This window comes from Phaethon lepturus, unplaced genomic scaffold, assembly GCF_000687285.1.
Source record: "Phaethon lepturus isolate BGI_N335 unplaced genomic scaffold, ASM68728v1 scaffold52498, whole genome shotgun sequence".
Lineage (NCBI taxonomy): Eukaryota > Metazoa > Chordata > Aves > Phaethontiformes > Phaethontidae > Phaethon > Phaethon lepturus.
In genome coordinates, this window is record NW_010556538.1 from 1 (window position 1) to 15,845 (window position 15,845).

The following is a 15,845-nucleotide window of genomic DNA, read 5'->3' on the forward strand; positions in this document are numbered from 1 at the left end:
GTGTGAACCTCATGAGGTTCAACAAGGCCAAGTGCAGGGTCCTGCACCTGGGTCAGGGCAACCCCTGGTATCAGTACAGGCTGGGGGATGAAGAGACTGAGAGCAGCCCTGCTGAGCAGGACTTGGGGGGACTGGGAGATGAAAAGCTGGACGTGAGCCGGCCATGTGCTCTCACAGCCCAGAAGGCCAAATGTATCCTGGGCTGCATCCAAAGCCGCGTGGCCAGCAGGGCGAGGGAGGGGGTTCTGCCCCTCTGCTCCGCTCTGGGGAGACCCCCCTGCAGTGCTGCGTCCAGCTCTGGAGTCCTCAGCACAGGAAAGACATGGACCTGTTGGAGCGGGTCCAGAGGAGGCCACCAAAATGCTCCGAGGGCTGGAACAGCTCTGCTGTGAGGACAGGCTGGGAGAGCTGGGATTGTTCAGCCTGGAGAAGAGAAGGATCTGGGGAGCATCACAGATTTTTGCCAGTCCTTTAGGATAAAGATGCCACTGAATGATATTGAGAGAATGACTCATCTTGAGTACAGGGTTCATTAACTCCCACGTGAGAAGCTGAATCGAAGTCTCCAAGTTGGCCTGTGCCAAAAAGTGTGTGTTGATGCCTTTGTTTTTATAAAAGGGCAACTTCTGATTCTTACCTATGTCTAACTTCTCTCTGGTATAAATCAAGAAGACTGGAAGAAAACCAAATTTGAACAAAGCCTTTGCTAGAAATAGTTGTTCTTGTGGTCATTTCTTTCAACTCTTTACAGGAAGGTGAGCTTAACCTTTACTCTATAAATTTTTTATTTACTTTAGGATAATTTTTTTCAGACTCTTGGATCCACATTTCATCACAAACTAATTTATTGCTGAGTCTGCAAAAGAAAGGGGGTTGCTACAGCCCCTCCTTGTTTCTGTGGTTCTTACTGTGAGCTTTTTAAGGTACCTGGCTTCTGCTGTACACAGCCAGCATTACCTGACAAGGCAGATGTGTGAACACTCATCCCAGATTTGCCAGAGAAACCTGTGTTATTTAAGGAAGCCTATTTAACGTATAGTATTTAAAATCCAGCTATTTGGTGCTCATTCTGTACAGGCCTAGTTCAGTACTCTGGTTCCAGCATGCTCTTATAAAAAGCTGTTGAATGAAGCTGAATACCAGGAGAGTTTGAACAGGCTGTTTTAAGTTGTATCGAATTAATTACTAGTGTACTAGTTTTCACTGATGAAATTATCCATAGTGTTGCACCAGTCAGCTTATAATTTGAATGTGCCAATTTATACAAACACCTAATGCATGTGTCTTAAAGTATGAGCAATATAAACTCAGGACCATAACTCCTTAAGTACAAGCATAGGTATCCATGGCTGGGTATCCAGTTGAGGCTCAGTGAGTTGTGCCTGACGGGGGGAATAATGAAGTCTATCTGCAAAGATGAAGGTTTTCTTTGGCAGTAATTAACAAATCTGTGGTTCTAAGTAACTCTTGAATTTGTGGATGCACCTGTACAAATTCACTATATGTTATGTTGTTGTTTTTCTTTAAAGGCAGTGTATATCTAAAACTTTCTAGCCTCTGTGAGATCAGCCTTCTACAATCTTTCTGAATGTATTTTTTTTCAGAAAAGCATATTTCAGGGATTTAGAAACAATGAGGACAGTCTTGCCTACAATGGCCCTCAAATTCACTTGGAGGTGGGGATATGGGTTAAGCTTTGAATGTAGTCTGACAGGTAAGTATTTTTGCTAGTAAAAAGCCTGTCTGTCTTCTGAGACTACTAGTTTTAAACTCCTTGTGACAACTTTGGTCCTTCCTGGTGAAGTGGGTCTATTTGGTGATGAACACAGAAGAGGCAATCTTGTAAGCAACAAATCAGTATGGTAGTCTTAACCTGTGTGTGTATATATTATATATATGTATTTATATATCAGGCCAGTTTAATAGTCAGGAAGTTATTCTGAAGTTGTAAGTCAAGTAGTCATCTCAGAGTGCTTTGTTCCTAATTTTAGGAACAGCTTGTTAATTTTATTAACAGCTTGTTAATAATTCATCTTAGTCAGTTCAGCTTCACGCAGTGATATTCCTGGACAGTACTTTACAGTACTCTTAACTACAAAGGAAATTACAGCGCTGGATGTTTAGTAATGAGAATTTTCCTGTTAATATTTAGTTGAGTTAATCAGCTAACATGTAAATCAGCCTAGGACAAGGTCTTTGGGTAACAAAGGATATCTGAAACCAAGCAGAAACGGTTCTTTGCATTGAAAATACATGCCCACAAATGACTGGTTTCCCTTCCAAATCCTTAGCAGTGTGTCACTATTTGCTGTGTTTTTTCTGTGTTCCAGATATCCAGAGAGAAGAGGAGAAGGTGAAGAGATCAATAAAGGATGCTGCCAAAAAGGGTCAGAAAGATGTGTGTGTGATCTTGGCGAAGGAACTGATCCGTTCTCGGAAGGCCGTAAGCAAACTCTATGCATCCAAAGCCCATATGAACTCTGTTCTCATGGGGATGAAGAACCAGCTTGGTAAGAACAACTTCTGAGCGCTTCTAGCTTCAGAGGTGAAGTCTGGGTTTCCATTTCCAGAACCAAGGTCAAATGCTGGCAGAGCTTGAATTTGGAAGCAGTCCTACTCTTGTGAAAGGCAGGTGATTCCTCTGGGCTTCAGGATCCAGGGAAATTCCTCCCATAGTGAGCTCAGCAGTGTGAGGCTGCTGCAGTTCCACCTGCCCACATCCAGCCAGGATGAGCACCGGTTCCCAGGCGGCACACGCACCCAGACATACTCGCAGCAGTGCCTTTACCAGCACCCAGGTAAACACATGCTGCTTTCACACAAAGATGAAGAGCACTGTCAGCTCAGTCCTGGTCGTCTTCTTCAGCTGATTAGGATTGAGGTCCTCTAATAGAATACAGATATATATATACACACATGAACAATGTATGGGTTGTTCCAGTGGCTGCTCTCAGACACTCGGTGTAAGCTGGCCAGCTGTCCAGTAACCGGCCCCAGATCTCCTCCTCCGCCTGAGGTACTGCTGCCTGGGCCTCTAGGCCCCTGAGGTTTGTGGTCTTCCCTGGTCCACTTTGATCCCTCCTTTTCTCCACCTTCAGTCCTTCCCCTAAACATCCAGTAAAATGTTTCTCAAGTTCAATCACATTCCTGCAATCCCCTTCCCCTTAAAAGATTCCATACTAAGTTTTTTGTTCAAAAAATGCTCTTTATCCCCTTTATCCCATACTGAGTCCTATATCCCAATCGGCAGGAAACCCCCTCAGTCTGCAGGATGTTCTGGAGACCATTTTCTCCACTGCCCTGTCTGGATGGGTTTCCCTGCCTGGGCTCTGGAGTAGCCAGGGAGCTCCCAGTTAGCTTCCGGGGGGTTCCTACCCCTCATTGTTCCCTAGATCCTTGCTGGCTCTCTGTGTTTTCTCTGATTAGCTGCTCAACAGATAATCTAACGCCTCTCCTCAGAGCCTGAGGGTTGCAGTGACATGAGAATCGTGTGCTCTGAAACAGAACTCTCCTCCAGTAATTTGGGGCATGTTTTTAGTGTGCATTCCTAAATCTGAATGTGTGCCTAATATCCCTCTATCCTTGTGAAGCCAGTTGTTGTTACTGGTTTTGACAGGGTCTGTAATGTCAGATGTATCTCCTTCAGTAGAATTCCCTTCATCTTCTAAATTATTGTTTCACTAGCAAGAGCTTTAGGATGTTTAAGTCCTAAATGGAGATGGGGTGGCAGTGTTTGATTTCCTTGACGTGGGTGAATCACTTCGCCCTGTAGCTTAATACCCAGCTCTCTATAAACCCTGCTTGGTCCTTTGTGCTCCCCCGGTACCAGCAATATTTCCCTCATTCCTTATCCACATCCAAAATCTGTTGCAATAGACTTCTGCAGTATTTTCCTTACCTCAGAGCGTTTTACCTTTGTAACAAGAGCAGAGGTGAAAGCATTAAAGAGAGTTGGAGGTTAACATGCTACTGAAATGTCCAAGTGTTGCCCCCACCCCAGCATTATCCAAGTGAGGTGTGAGTAGATTTTAACACTAGATGAGTGATAAATCAGGAATCGCAATGTGAACCTGAAGTGTAATCTTACAGTAGGTTGAATGTGGCTCCCCACATACCTCGTTCAGGAACGGGAAGCAGGGTCCATCCTTGCAGCTTGAGGTGTCCCTTAAAAGGAAAAACTCAAAGCAGCCTCCTCCTCCTTTCTGCTACCAGCATCTTCATCTTGCTGGGAATGTTTTGATACACTTACCTGAGCAATAGGAAGGAATCTGGGGTTTGTATTAACTTGCTTCATCTTGGGAAATGACCGCCAAAGGCAAGATTTCTGTCAGGTTGTTAACATGACAAGTGTAGGGCTTCTTAAAGAGATTAAGTATTAAAGTGAAAAATAATATATGTTGCACCTTCATTTTGCTTCATTAAGGAGTGACCATTTTATATACAAACAGGTAAGTTCTCCATGGTGAGGAAGCTGCAAAGTTAGATGGCAGAATGCAAGAACCTCAAAGTACCCTTAGTTATTGCATTTTGATCTTGGAATATCAAAATACATGAGAACAGCTTGTAAGCTGTATTATGAGAATAGCCTTTGGAAAGAGCATTGTTAAATTCAGTTTAAACTATACTTATTTCCAGCTTATCTGCTTCAGTATTAATTCTTTAGCTTACTTTTTGCTGTGAAACTATTGCACTAGAACTTCTGCCAGAGTTAGTTTCCACTACCCAGTGTTGGGCAGAAGGTGACTGGCTTGGTCAGCGACCAGACGTGGGACTGTAGCTCCGCTGGTGAATCCCTCAGCAAGGCGTCTGGCTGCTGAGGGACACAGGCAGGAGTTCCTCAGGGATCTCTCTTTGAACTGGGTGCAAGTGGATTGAAGTCTCTCTGCAGGCAATCTGGATTGCTCCAGCCAACCCTACAGGACCGGCATCTTCGCTATAAATGTAATTTTTTCCGATGTGGGTAGAATTTGAGCTTTTCCAGGAAGGCAGACAAGAATGAAGAAGCAGGATGTCAGTTTCTTTTTTTCTTTTTTTTTTTTTAATTAAATTGCCTAGATTTAAACAAATTTCTATGCATGTAGGGAGGATGTAATTTCTCTGCTTTTGGTGGTGCATGGATCGTTCAAGCTTTTCTATGCCTCTCCTTCACAGCTGTCCTGAGAGTAGCAGGTTCATTGCAGAAGAGCACAGAAGTCATGAAAGCTATGCAAAATCTAGTAAAAATCCCTGAAATCCAAGCAACGATGAGGGAGTTGTCCAAAGAGATGATGAAGGTAAGATCTACAACATAAATAAGTCTTGGGTGAACAAGAGGTAGTTGTTAGTGTACCGTGCGACTGCTTAGGTGGCCCCTGTGTCAGAGGGCTTGTGTGAGCTCTAACAGGCAGAAATTAAAGTAGCACATTAATAGTGGGGGACTTTCTAGCAAGTTACTGTCTGTGGGGAAAGCCCTGACTCGGTGATACCTGCAACAGGTTTGGTGTAAAGCGTGAGGCCAAAAAAAAGCTGCTCGCATTGAGGATGGAGGGAGGAAGACCAGTCCCCACACAGAGCGGTTGTGGCTTGCTCTCCTGAGTGCAAGGGGCTGGGGGAGAGCGAGGCTCGAAGCAGCGTTCTCACCTGTGCCCGGTGACTGTCCAGACCCCCGAGCTTCTATCTGTTCTGGGGAGTCTGAATTTCCTGCTTCCAGGGATGAAAAAGTTCCTTATGAAAGACCCACCACAGCCTGGTGTGGAGCGGGAAGCTGAAAATCTCATCTTGGGCAAGGTGGCTATTCTGATACTGTGTTTAAAACATCTAGCATAGCGTCCCTGATGGAAGTGCTCTGATTTTAAAGTATATTACTTCTCTGCTGTGGCTGTTTTGTTTTCAACTACCAAAATTATTCTGCTTTTCCCCCTCCACTACTTAGTCCAAATCAACTTATTTCTTAACAATTTTACCATTATGTACCAGAACAATTTGGCCAAATCTAGGCTGCAGACCCTGCAGGGGCATGTTTTCTAAGACAGATAGAAAAAGGAAAGCTATGTCACACACTAATTTTACAGCATGTCATACAATTTATGCTTCATGACTGAAGTTTGCAGTTGTATTTCGCATGCTTGGACTATGCTGGGTTGTTGGTGTTTAGACAGCAACAAGGAATTAATAGCTTGAGGGTTTCCAAGTGAGAACACGTGTGTTTGATTAATCCTCAGTTTTCTTGTTGCTTTTCCTGTGCACCAGTTGTACAGATACGTGCTTGAACTGCAGGCAGGGGTGTTGGCCAACTCTCATGCAACAGGACAGCCTTGATCCAGAAAGCTTGAGCCTCAAGCAAGCAGTAATGCTTGGATAGGTTTAGCAGCCTTTTTCTTTCTGCTAGGCTGGTATTATAGAGGAAATGCTGGAGGACACCTTTGAAGGCCTGGAGGATCAGGAGGAAATGGAAGAGGAAGCGGAGATGGAAATTGATAAAATCCTTTTTGAAATTACAGCCGGTGAGTTTGTGTGTGTTTGCTGAGAGCGGAGCATTGCCCCCGCTCTGTTCAGTAAGATGCAGCGATTTAAACCTTCGTCTGTCCCGATGTGACAAGGAGTGCTCTGACACGCTGGTTTCTCAGGGAATACTGGCTGAGAAGGCTGGTGCGGTTCAGTAAAGCGTAAGTAATGTGCATCAGCTGATGTTGCTGCAGAGCTCTAATGGAGGCTTTAACAGATCAGTGCTTGTCTGTGCAGGGGATCCTCTTAACTGGGTGAAATGTATGCGATGGACTAGATACACTATTATTAATGAAGCCAGGAAATGGTCAGGCATTGGAACAGGCTGCCCAGGGAGGTGGTGGAGTCGCCATCTCTGGAAGTGTTCAAGAAACGTGTGGATGTGGCGCTTCAGGACATGGTTTAGGGAACATGGTGGCGCTGGATTAATGGTTGGACTTGATGATCTTGAAGGTCCTTTCCAACCTAGTGTTTCTGTGAAATAAATTTGGCTGCGTTGCCGTGAGTCTTAGGCGATGCTGTGATTGCTGGCTGTTAAGTCTCTTGAGTTGTTGGGGGAGAAAATCCACCCATTATGAAATGCTGTCCCAGTACACACTAACGAGTCCGTTTTGTTTGCAGGGGCCTTGGGTAAAGCACCGAGTAAAGTCACAGATGCGCTTCCAGAGCCAGAACCCATGGGAGCGGCCGCTGCCGTGGACGAGGAGGAAGACATTGAAGCGATGCAGTCGCGATTAGCTACCCTCCGCAGCTAAGGAGGAGACGAATGTGTACAGTTTGCCTTTTCTTTTTTTTTTTTTTTTTTGCTATGGGGTATTCTGTCCTACCTTCAAAATGCAAAACTTAATACGTGAGAATACCTTATGTAATATATATATTATTATTTTTCTTCCTAGGGGAGTGTATTCTCCAAGAAACTACTGTAATATACTTCTTGTTGGGGAGTGCAGTCTGTCAGGATTATCTTACTGTTCTCTATTCAGCCCATCTCCCCTCTGAGAGGCTGTGGTGAAATGGCAATGGTGGTGTAATGTTAATGTATTTTCAGATACAAAGTAAGTCCTGAAATACATTCTTAGCTTCAAGTACCATCTGTCCTTAAAAGGCACTTTGGCTTAATCTGCTACCAAAAACCTTTCAGTGGTGTAAGAAAGATCTTTGTTTTCCTGAATCACTACAGATTTTATTAAAGCTGCTTTTAACAGTTGCTCCTGTGCATCAGTTGAGGTTGCATCACTTCAAACTCTTTTCACAAACAAAATCCACCTTTAACAGCTCCCTGTTGCTTTTATAACACTTTTTTTTTCTTTTTTCCTTTAGCACGTTTATGGCCTTCACAGCACAGTTAAAGAAATGCTTTCAGTCAGAGCAGCTGTAAAAGAGCTGCTCTCCTCCAGCTCTGTCCAGGCAGGAGTTGCTCTTCAGGTGTGGTAATGCAGCACCCAGCCTTGTGCTGCCAGGAGAGGGAGCTCCCTCCTCAGCTCTGAGAAGAGGAAGTGCCCAGAGAAGGTTTCCAGAGCGGCACAAGCCCTACCCTCTTACCTTAGCCACCTCCAAAAGCTTTTTATTTTTTTCTGCTCATGCCAAGACACATGTGAGTCATTCAGTGAGTCAGTCATACTCCCTAAAATGGCAGCCCTGCCGGCTTGGTGTGGCATGGGAGCTGAATGAGAGCAGCCTGGCTGGTTTTTGCTTCCCTCTTTTCCAGGGGCAGCTGCAGGGAGTGGGGCACTGCCGTGGGGGGAGGTAGGCAGAAGGAAGGGGAAGGCCACACCTTTGGCAGTGCTGCTTTTCTGCCAACAGGAGGCAAGGGCAATGCCTTCTCTACCCTGCATGCATGGGGAAAAGGGAGCTCAGATGGGAAGAGAGACTGCTCAGAGCGCCAAACTCAATAGGAACAGGTGAAAGTGAGGAGGCATGCCCTGCAGTGATGGTGCGAGCACAGTTGCAGCAGCCCCTGAGGCAGTGGCCAGGCCTCCCTGCCCTGGGCTGGGCCAAGGGAGGTGACATGCAGCACTCTTGCAGCTGGTCAGGTCTGGGACCAGAACTGACCCTAAAACTCATCCCATGTGATCACCTTTTCTCATTTTTCAAGATTTATAAATCTTAAAGCTGGTACCTACCCAACTTCTGAGAACAGCTGTGGCCCATCACAGCTGCTGAGCAGTGGCATTGCTCATCTGCAAACCAGCTTTTACAGGCAAACCATCACCAGCCAGAGCCCTTCATCTGATGTTTTGTTATTGCACTGACAGGGATGCTCACTTCAGATCTAATGATTTCTTACTCACTCCAGGTACTATCACTTCACTCTCCCACAACCACAAGTTGTGAAAAGCCACCTGCTGCTTAAATGGCACATTTTTAGGGTCAAGGGAGTCCAAAATGCAAGAAAAAACTTCAGGCAAAACTCATGTTGTGACTCACAAAAGGCAGTTTGCAAAGCAAGTGGCCCCTCTGTCTCACCTGTGAGCACATCAATGCCACAGGAGCCTCATAGGCAACAGGAAGAGTTTCTAATTTTAAGGAAGACTTGCCAAAAGAAAACTAAGCCTATAAATAATGGTGTTCCCACAGCAAGGGTAGAGGAAGAGACCAGGCACACAGACACCTGGGTGTCATCCAGCAGCTTCCAGTTTCAGCCGTAAGCCACCAGGTGCAGCCACAGCAGGCGCAGCCGCCCCTGTGTTCAGGGCTGTGCACTCATTTAGAGAACTTGAATTCAAGTGCTCCATCTCTACCCCAAACTTAAGAATGGACACATAGGACTATTTGTTTGTTGTGGTCTTAAAAATCCAGAGAGGACAGATCAGAAAGAAAAAAAAGTAGCTGAAGAGTCAGTAAGATGGGGTAGGCAATAAAAAAACAAAAGCAGATTGAACAGCAGCATATTAGTAAAAGTTCAAAATCCAACTTCAACAATGGGTCTTTTCATACATATACAGGTGCATAGTGTGTACAAGATCAGCACAACTCACTCAGGTGAGGTACCTGTATGTCAGCTCCCTACAACTACCCCAGCTGGCTCCAAGAAAAGCAATTAGACTGCTTTTATTTCATTTGCTTCAGACTTGATACTGCAAGAACAGCCAGCTGAAGTGGATACTTAACTAGCCCAAGCACAGAATGCCAAATCAAGGTTTTATGGCTCTTCCTTAGACAAGCCAGCTGAAGCGATTAGGAACAAGCTAGTCTTTTTACTGTCAGAGGCCTCAGCAAGTAGAGGTGGAGGGACATTCTCCCTGAACACAGCACTGACACATAGCTGTTCAGCAGAGTTTAAAGCCAGCAGCATAAGCCAAGTGAACAGGAACATTTCCCTCCACATGGAGAACAGCACAGCACTCACACCGCCTCACAGCAGCCTCGATTCCTCACTCTGTGAGCTGTAAATCGTCAGAGACACCTGCGGGTCTGACACACAAAGGGACCTGCCCTGCAGCAGGCCCCCATGCGATAACTGCACAGCAACTCTATTTGCGTTTTGCTGCAGAACTGATTTGATGCAGATCATAGTACTGGCAGCGGCTGAGAAGCAGTGGTCAAGCGAAGTCATGCTTTAGTTAACCAAAACAAAAAGCTATGAACAGATCTGTCACTAAATTCAGTACCCTAAGCCTTTAGATACTTTAAAAAACCCAGTATGAACAGCAGTATACAACACACAACTTGCTTTTGCATTTCAAAGCACTGCATCAAATGCATTACATTGTAAAGAGTCAATTGAAGAAGGCAGGCAAGGAACAGTATCTGAAATAGAAGAATTTTATGTAGACCATTCAGTGTTAAAAACCAGAGAATCAAACATCAGTTCAAATTAAAGAGCAGTTTCAAACAGAAGACATTCGATTAAAAGTTTCTTTTAACATTTAGAAATTTAAATACATTTATCTAAAGATGGTTAACCCCCATCTCTATGTTACTATACAATAGCTTAAAGCTACTTTTAAATGCTAGTTCTATGTTAACATGAAATTCCAGAACTGCATTCTTATTTTTATGTAAATTGGTTATTAAATTGGGTGACTCCATACTTCCTCCCACCCCAAAATAAATTTTAAAAATTGGAGCTTTACAATGTCTTGAATAATATTTTTCAAATGAGTAATTTGGAATAGTTTCCGACAGTTCTATAGGAGGTATTTTGTACAGTTTGGAGAGCAACTCCATATAAAGTTCTATTGCAACTGAGCATTCACAGTATGCCACAGTCCATACATATTACTACATATACATATCAGGTTTGTAAACATTGGAAGAATACACAGAACATAGTACCATGATCCTCTGGTACTGCTGAAAGGAAGATGAGGTAACATTCATATAATCTCAAAGTCCACAGAGGTCCTGACTGAGTAGTTAAAACAGCTGCCAACGCTTCTGTTTCATAGTGTGTGTTAAGGCTTTCTACTTTACGGTCTGCTAAGGCTGGATTCATTAGCTCTCAGTATCCCAACTGCATCTTTAACAGCGTGGTATATGACATTCTTCACCTAGGAGGAATGAGAAGGCCTTTAGTCTTACAAGTAGACAGCATGTCTAGGGTCAGGTTGGAAGCCTGTGACGCACAGAAAAACACTCGCAAAAACACCCTCCCCCTTCCCCACGCCCCGTGCAGCTCTCAGTTTAAACACGTGCATCTGCATGAGCTTCATGTCAATCACTAACTCGTGAAAATAAGGTTCAAATTCTAACTGAAACCCTGTAGCCTGAGGAGAGCATTGCAAGCTCAGCTAGAGGGAAAACAAAAGAAATGGAAGAAGGAAACATTTTAAAAGAATCTCTGGAGAAGCTTCAGGCAGCTTCCTCAAAACTACTAAAAATGAGTAACGATTCCAAGGCCCATGGGAATTCCTCTTCACGATCCAATGCATTAAAGATGATCTGAACATGAAAGCAACTTGTGTTGCGTGGACAGCTGAATCTTTACCTTAGGGGTTTGGTGAAGGTTGTTTTGTGGGTTTTGGTGTGGGGTTTTTCTTCTTTCTTTTTTTTTTTTTAAAGGGTTAAGAGGGGCAGGGTTCATCTTGAGTATTGGTAGGTTACCTGCAATTTATCTTCATGGTTCGTATGCGTATGCGACAGATATCTAAATTCCTGAGTGAGCCAGAAGCAATGTTTGACGTGCTCTGGGGATACAAAGTCTTCTGCAACTTTAATACAACTGTACAAATTATGAACCTAGGGAGAACAAACAAGCATTAGCCATGTGCTCAAACGTCTGCCCAAGTGGCCAGGCTGTAACAGTGTCCCTGGGCCTTGCCTGGTGTGGAGCTCCTGCTGGAATGAAAACTACGTCTCCTAGAAACTGTACAATAGCCCAGCCTTGAACTCCATATTCCTGATGAAGGCGTTTCCTTAGCGATCGGTCCAAGTACCAACTCTGATCATGAATGGGATCGTGATCTACAGGGTTTTCTTGACCTTGTTCTTCCGCAACCTGAAAAGTCACAAGACAACAGGTATAATGTACCAGTCTCATTGGACCACCGAGACCTATCTGTGGTATTCCATATGCGCGCATGCCAGATAGAACGACTTGTGCCGTGTGCTCAGATGTAAGAGTTACGCAGTAAAAGGTTTGGATTCTTATTCAGTCCTTGCTCTTGCTTCACAGACACATTGCAAATATGGATATAGGAAATGCAAGTGAATCAAATTTACAGTAAGAAGCAGCAGAAGGGTTGACTCCCGTGTGTTCACAGTGGGAATCACTGCCATAGACTGAATCCACACTACTACAGCCTGTAATTGGAGAAAACATACTGAGTGTGGAATTCAGTGGGTGTATGCCCTGAGGCCAGCACTAGTCCCTGTGCTCGCTGACCAAAACAGAGGACACTAAATAGATTTGCAGGAGAAGTGAGGCTGGGAGGCACAACAAGTGCTTTAGAAGAGAAATTTTTGAGGGGTGTGGGAAGAGAATTTGTGAAAAAAGTTACAATATAAATCCAATTTGCTGTGGCATTCATTTACACCCAGGACTGTAGCCCAAAACTCATTCGGGAGGAGATAAACCACCTGGCTCTAGTCCAAGACAAGCTGCTGAAAGCCTCATGCCTGCAGGCAAGTATGCTACAAGAGACCAAGAAGAGGTGAGAGATGTCAAAACTCAAAATGTCAATGCTTATCAAATTCAGTATCATGTGTTATCAGGTGTAAGATTTGTTCTTTGTTAATACTAACCAAATCTGCTGTAGCCTCTCAAGTTTCTGCTCAAGAGAGTAATCAGGCTGACAAGGCCAACAGTTGTTCAGATCATCCCATTCATCCTTCTAAACACCAACTCTTTCCACTTTTAGAGCAGCAAAGAAGTTCCAGAATTAAGACCACCAAAAACTCTGGACCATTTGTGGTGAATTTAAGTACCAAAACAAGCCCTTTTGGATGTAGTATCACATCTCTACTAGACCTTTAACTCCCAAGAAAACATCACCCTCATGCTTTTCTCTTAATCCAAACCTCATAAAGGTATGGGAAGAAAAAGGTAGGAAAAGGGAGAGAACAAGGACGGACTTTATGCACCACATATTGCTCTGATGTTTCCCAAGAAGATCTCACGTGCATGCTTTTACGAAGGATCTAGTTTAAGATTAAACTGTGTTTTTGTTTAAATCTAAACCAGCTGGTTTTTTGTTCGTTACATAACATCATTACTTGTGCCATAACAAGCGTGGGCAAAAGCAGTGTATCTACGTGCAGGATAACTTCAAGCTTCGACTCGCTGCCCTCCTCAGACCCTACATGATTCCTGGCAGCTGAGAATTTGCCTGGCATACAACTCAAGTACATTTGTTTCCAGAACATCTGGGATAGAAAGGAGGAGAAAAGTCCAGGGATACATATTTGTGAGCCTATACAAACAGAGGATGATATTTTTTTTTTTTAAGATACAACAAACGTACCTTTTTAAGGAATTCCCGGATCTTCTCTGTATCTTTAGCAGCATAAATGTGCCACAGAGCTCCAGGTTTTTCTCGACTTTCAGTAAAACGCTTAATTGTCAATTCATCAGAATCACCGTCTTGTATGGTTTTAAGCACTTCTGTTGAGAGTAAACATGAGCTTTAGGAGGACTAAAGGACCTTCCCTCCAACCACGGAAATAACCTCCCCAGAACGCAAGAAAAACTTTACCTTCTTCTTGATCAGCCTGGCCTTTGGGGATACCCACATAAACCATAACATTAGCTGCATCAGACACATCTAAATGGAGGTTTGTTGTGCCGTATTTTCTATCCTCTGGTGTTATTAAGCCTGAAAAAAAGTAGCAGGTACACTAGTAAGACAAAAAGAAACCTTATGCCCTTCTCAGAAGCACTATCTGAAAAGGCCAGAGGGCTTTTACATTTATCAGCAAATTATTCCAGTACAGCTATATGCTTTTTATCCAGGACCTTCCCCATCTTGTTTGTGTCTTCCCAGGCAATTAGTTTTAGAATCCCAGAATAGTTTGGGTTGGAAGAACCTTCAAAGGCCATCTAGTCCAATCCCCCTGCAGTGAGCAGGGACATCTTCAACCAGAGCAGGTTACTCAGAGCCCCATCCAGCCTGACCTGGAATGTTTCACCACCAGGGTTTCACCACCTTCACTGGGAAAAATTTCTTCCTTATGTCCAGTCTAAATCTACCCACTTTTAGTTTAAAACCATCACCCCTTGTGCCATTGCAACAAGCCCTGCTAAGAAGTCTGTCCCCATCTTTCTTACAAGCCCCCTCTCAGCCCTGGCAGCTGCAATAAGGTCTCTCCGGAGCCTTCTCTGCTCCAGGCTGAACAACCCCAACTCTCCCAGCCTGTCCTCACAGCAGAGCTGTTCCAGCCCTTGGAGCATTTCTGTGACCCTCCTCTGGCCCCGCTCCAACAAGTCCTTGTCTCTCCTGTGCCGAGGGCTCCAGAGCTGGACGCAGCACTGCAGAGAGGGTCTCATGAGAGCAGAGCAGAGAGGCAGAATCCCCTCCCTCGCCCTGCTGGCCACGTGGCTTTGCGTGCAGCCCAAGACACGGTTGGCCTTCTGGGCTACAAGCACACATTGCTGGCTCACGTCCAGCTTTTCACCCACCAGTACCCCCAAGTCCTTCTCAGCAGGGCTGCTCTCAGTCCAGCTTTTCATCCCCCAGCCTGTACTGATACGGGGGGTTGCCCCAACGCAGGTGCAGGACCCTGCACTTGGCCTTGTTGAACCTCATGAGGTTCACACAGGCCCATTCTTCGAGCTTGTCCAGGTCCCTCTGGACAAGGCTGCCACATCACTCTGTATCCATACCTAGCCTGTATGACATATAAAAGTCATATTTAAGTCCTGCTAGAAGAAGGTCTCTATAGCAGTTTTGAATAAAGCATTCTCAGGAACAGTGACTCTAAAAGGCAGCTGCTACAGTATTTACTAGCCACAATCTCTTTACTGGCCATGATCTCGCTTGTAGTTTTAAACACCTTTTAAATGAGAACAGATGAACTTACTGTAGAAAGAACTGCTCAAGAAGAGATTAAAAACTAAATGATACAGTCCAAAAAGGAGCTGTAAAGGAGAAGTAACAAAAGTGATACAGCCAGAAGTAGCAAAACAACAAATACGCATGGGCAGCTATAGGAAAGAGAGGTTATGTATACACATGTGCAACAAGTTGATTGGAAGACTGGGAATAGATATTATTGGCTTGAAACATCTGGACAAAAAACATTTAATAGAATTATATAATGCTCTGGACATCACTAATACCTATAAGTGAGCCAAAATTAGGTTTTCAGGGTCAATGGGATTAATCAAGCTGTCTACAACAGCAAGGATTCTTCTGATTTACAGTAAATGTTAATTTGAATGGGTAGTCAATGTGACCTTTAGAGTGAAAAATTCCTTACCGTATGCATTGTACATCTTAGGGCCCAAATCTGGTCGTACAAAATAGTTGGGAAGTCGAGAGGCAAGGTTGAGCTTGCCACCTCTCCTAGTGTATTCTGGCAATGGAATATTTTTCATCAAATCATCAAACCTGAAGTAATATAGCACAAGTTAGTGTTACAAACTGAATAATAAAAAAAAGGCAGACTAAAATAGACTGCAACAAAAGCTTTCTCCAGTCAAGCAACTGCACTCCTGCCCCCAGGGGGTTTAGTGGACACCACAAAAAGGAACGAAACAAGACACAGGAATACAGCAGATAAATTTTTAACTGCTCTGGAGCAATGCTATTGCTGTATGTAATCATCTCAATATCAAATAGAGTAAGTCAGAATACTTAAATAGGTTTGACAAAAAAAATAAGCCTCAGCTGAACTTAAGATTTCAAAATGACTCAGGCTTTTAGGAAGCTTCCAATGTTTAACCAATCATTAGCTGTTTTAGGTACTCACTTTACTTGGCA

General features: G+C 44.0%; 2 protein-coding genes across 2 annotated transcripts in view; one reads left to right on the forward strand and one right to left on the reverse strand.

Moving 5' to 3' along the window:
• Positions 1-304: 304 nt before the first annotated feature.
• On the forward strand, positions 305-7,357 carry CHMP3 (charged multivesicular body protein 3; the record flags this gene model as incomplete). Its single annotated transcript, XM_010292490.1, has 5 exons — positions 305-348; positions 2,329-2,510; positions 5,152-5,273; positions 6,368-6,482; positions 7,105-7,357. Coding segments are annotated over 5 exons (597 nt in total), but the record flags the coding sequence as incomplete, so codon positions are not given.
• A 2,877-nt stretch (positions 7,358-10,234) lies between these two features.
• KDM3A (lysine (K)-specific demethylase 3A) overlaps positions 10,235-15,845 on the reverse strand; it is a 33,109-nt gene continuing 27,498 nt past the window's right edge. Inside the window, exons 20-25 of the mRNA XM_010292491.1 lie at positions 15,343-15,473; positions 13,620-13,739; positions 13,389-13,528; positions 11,747-11,923; positions 11,530-11,664; positions 10,235-10,976 (exon numbers count right to left, since the gene is read on the reverse strand). Coding sequence (XP_010290793.1) covers positions 10,896-10,976; positions 11,530-11,664; positions 11,747-11,923; positions 13,389-13,528; positions 13,620-13,739; positions 15,343-15,473 — 784 coding nt within the window. The 3' untranslated portion in view covers positions 10,235-10,895. The remainder of the gene's footprint in view (positions 10,977-11,529; positions 11,665-11,746; positions 11,924-13,388; positions 13,529-13,619; positions 13,740-15,342; positions 15,474-15,845) is intronic.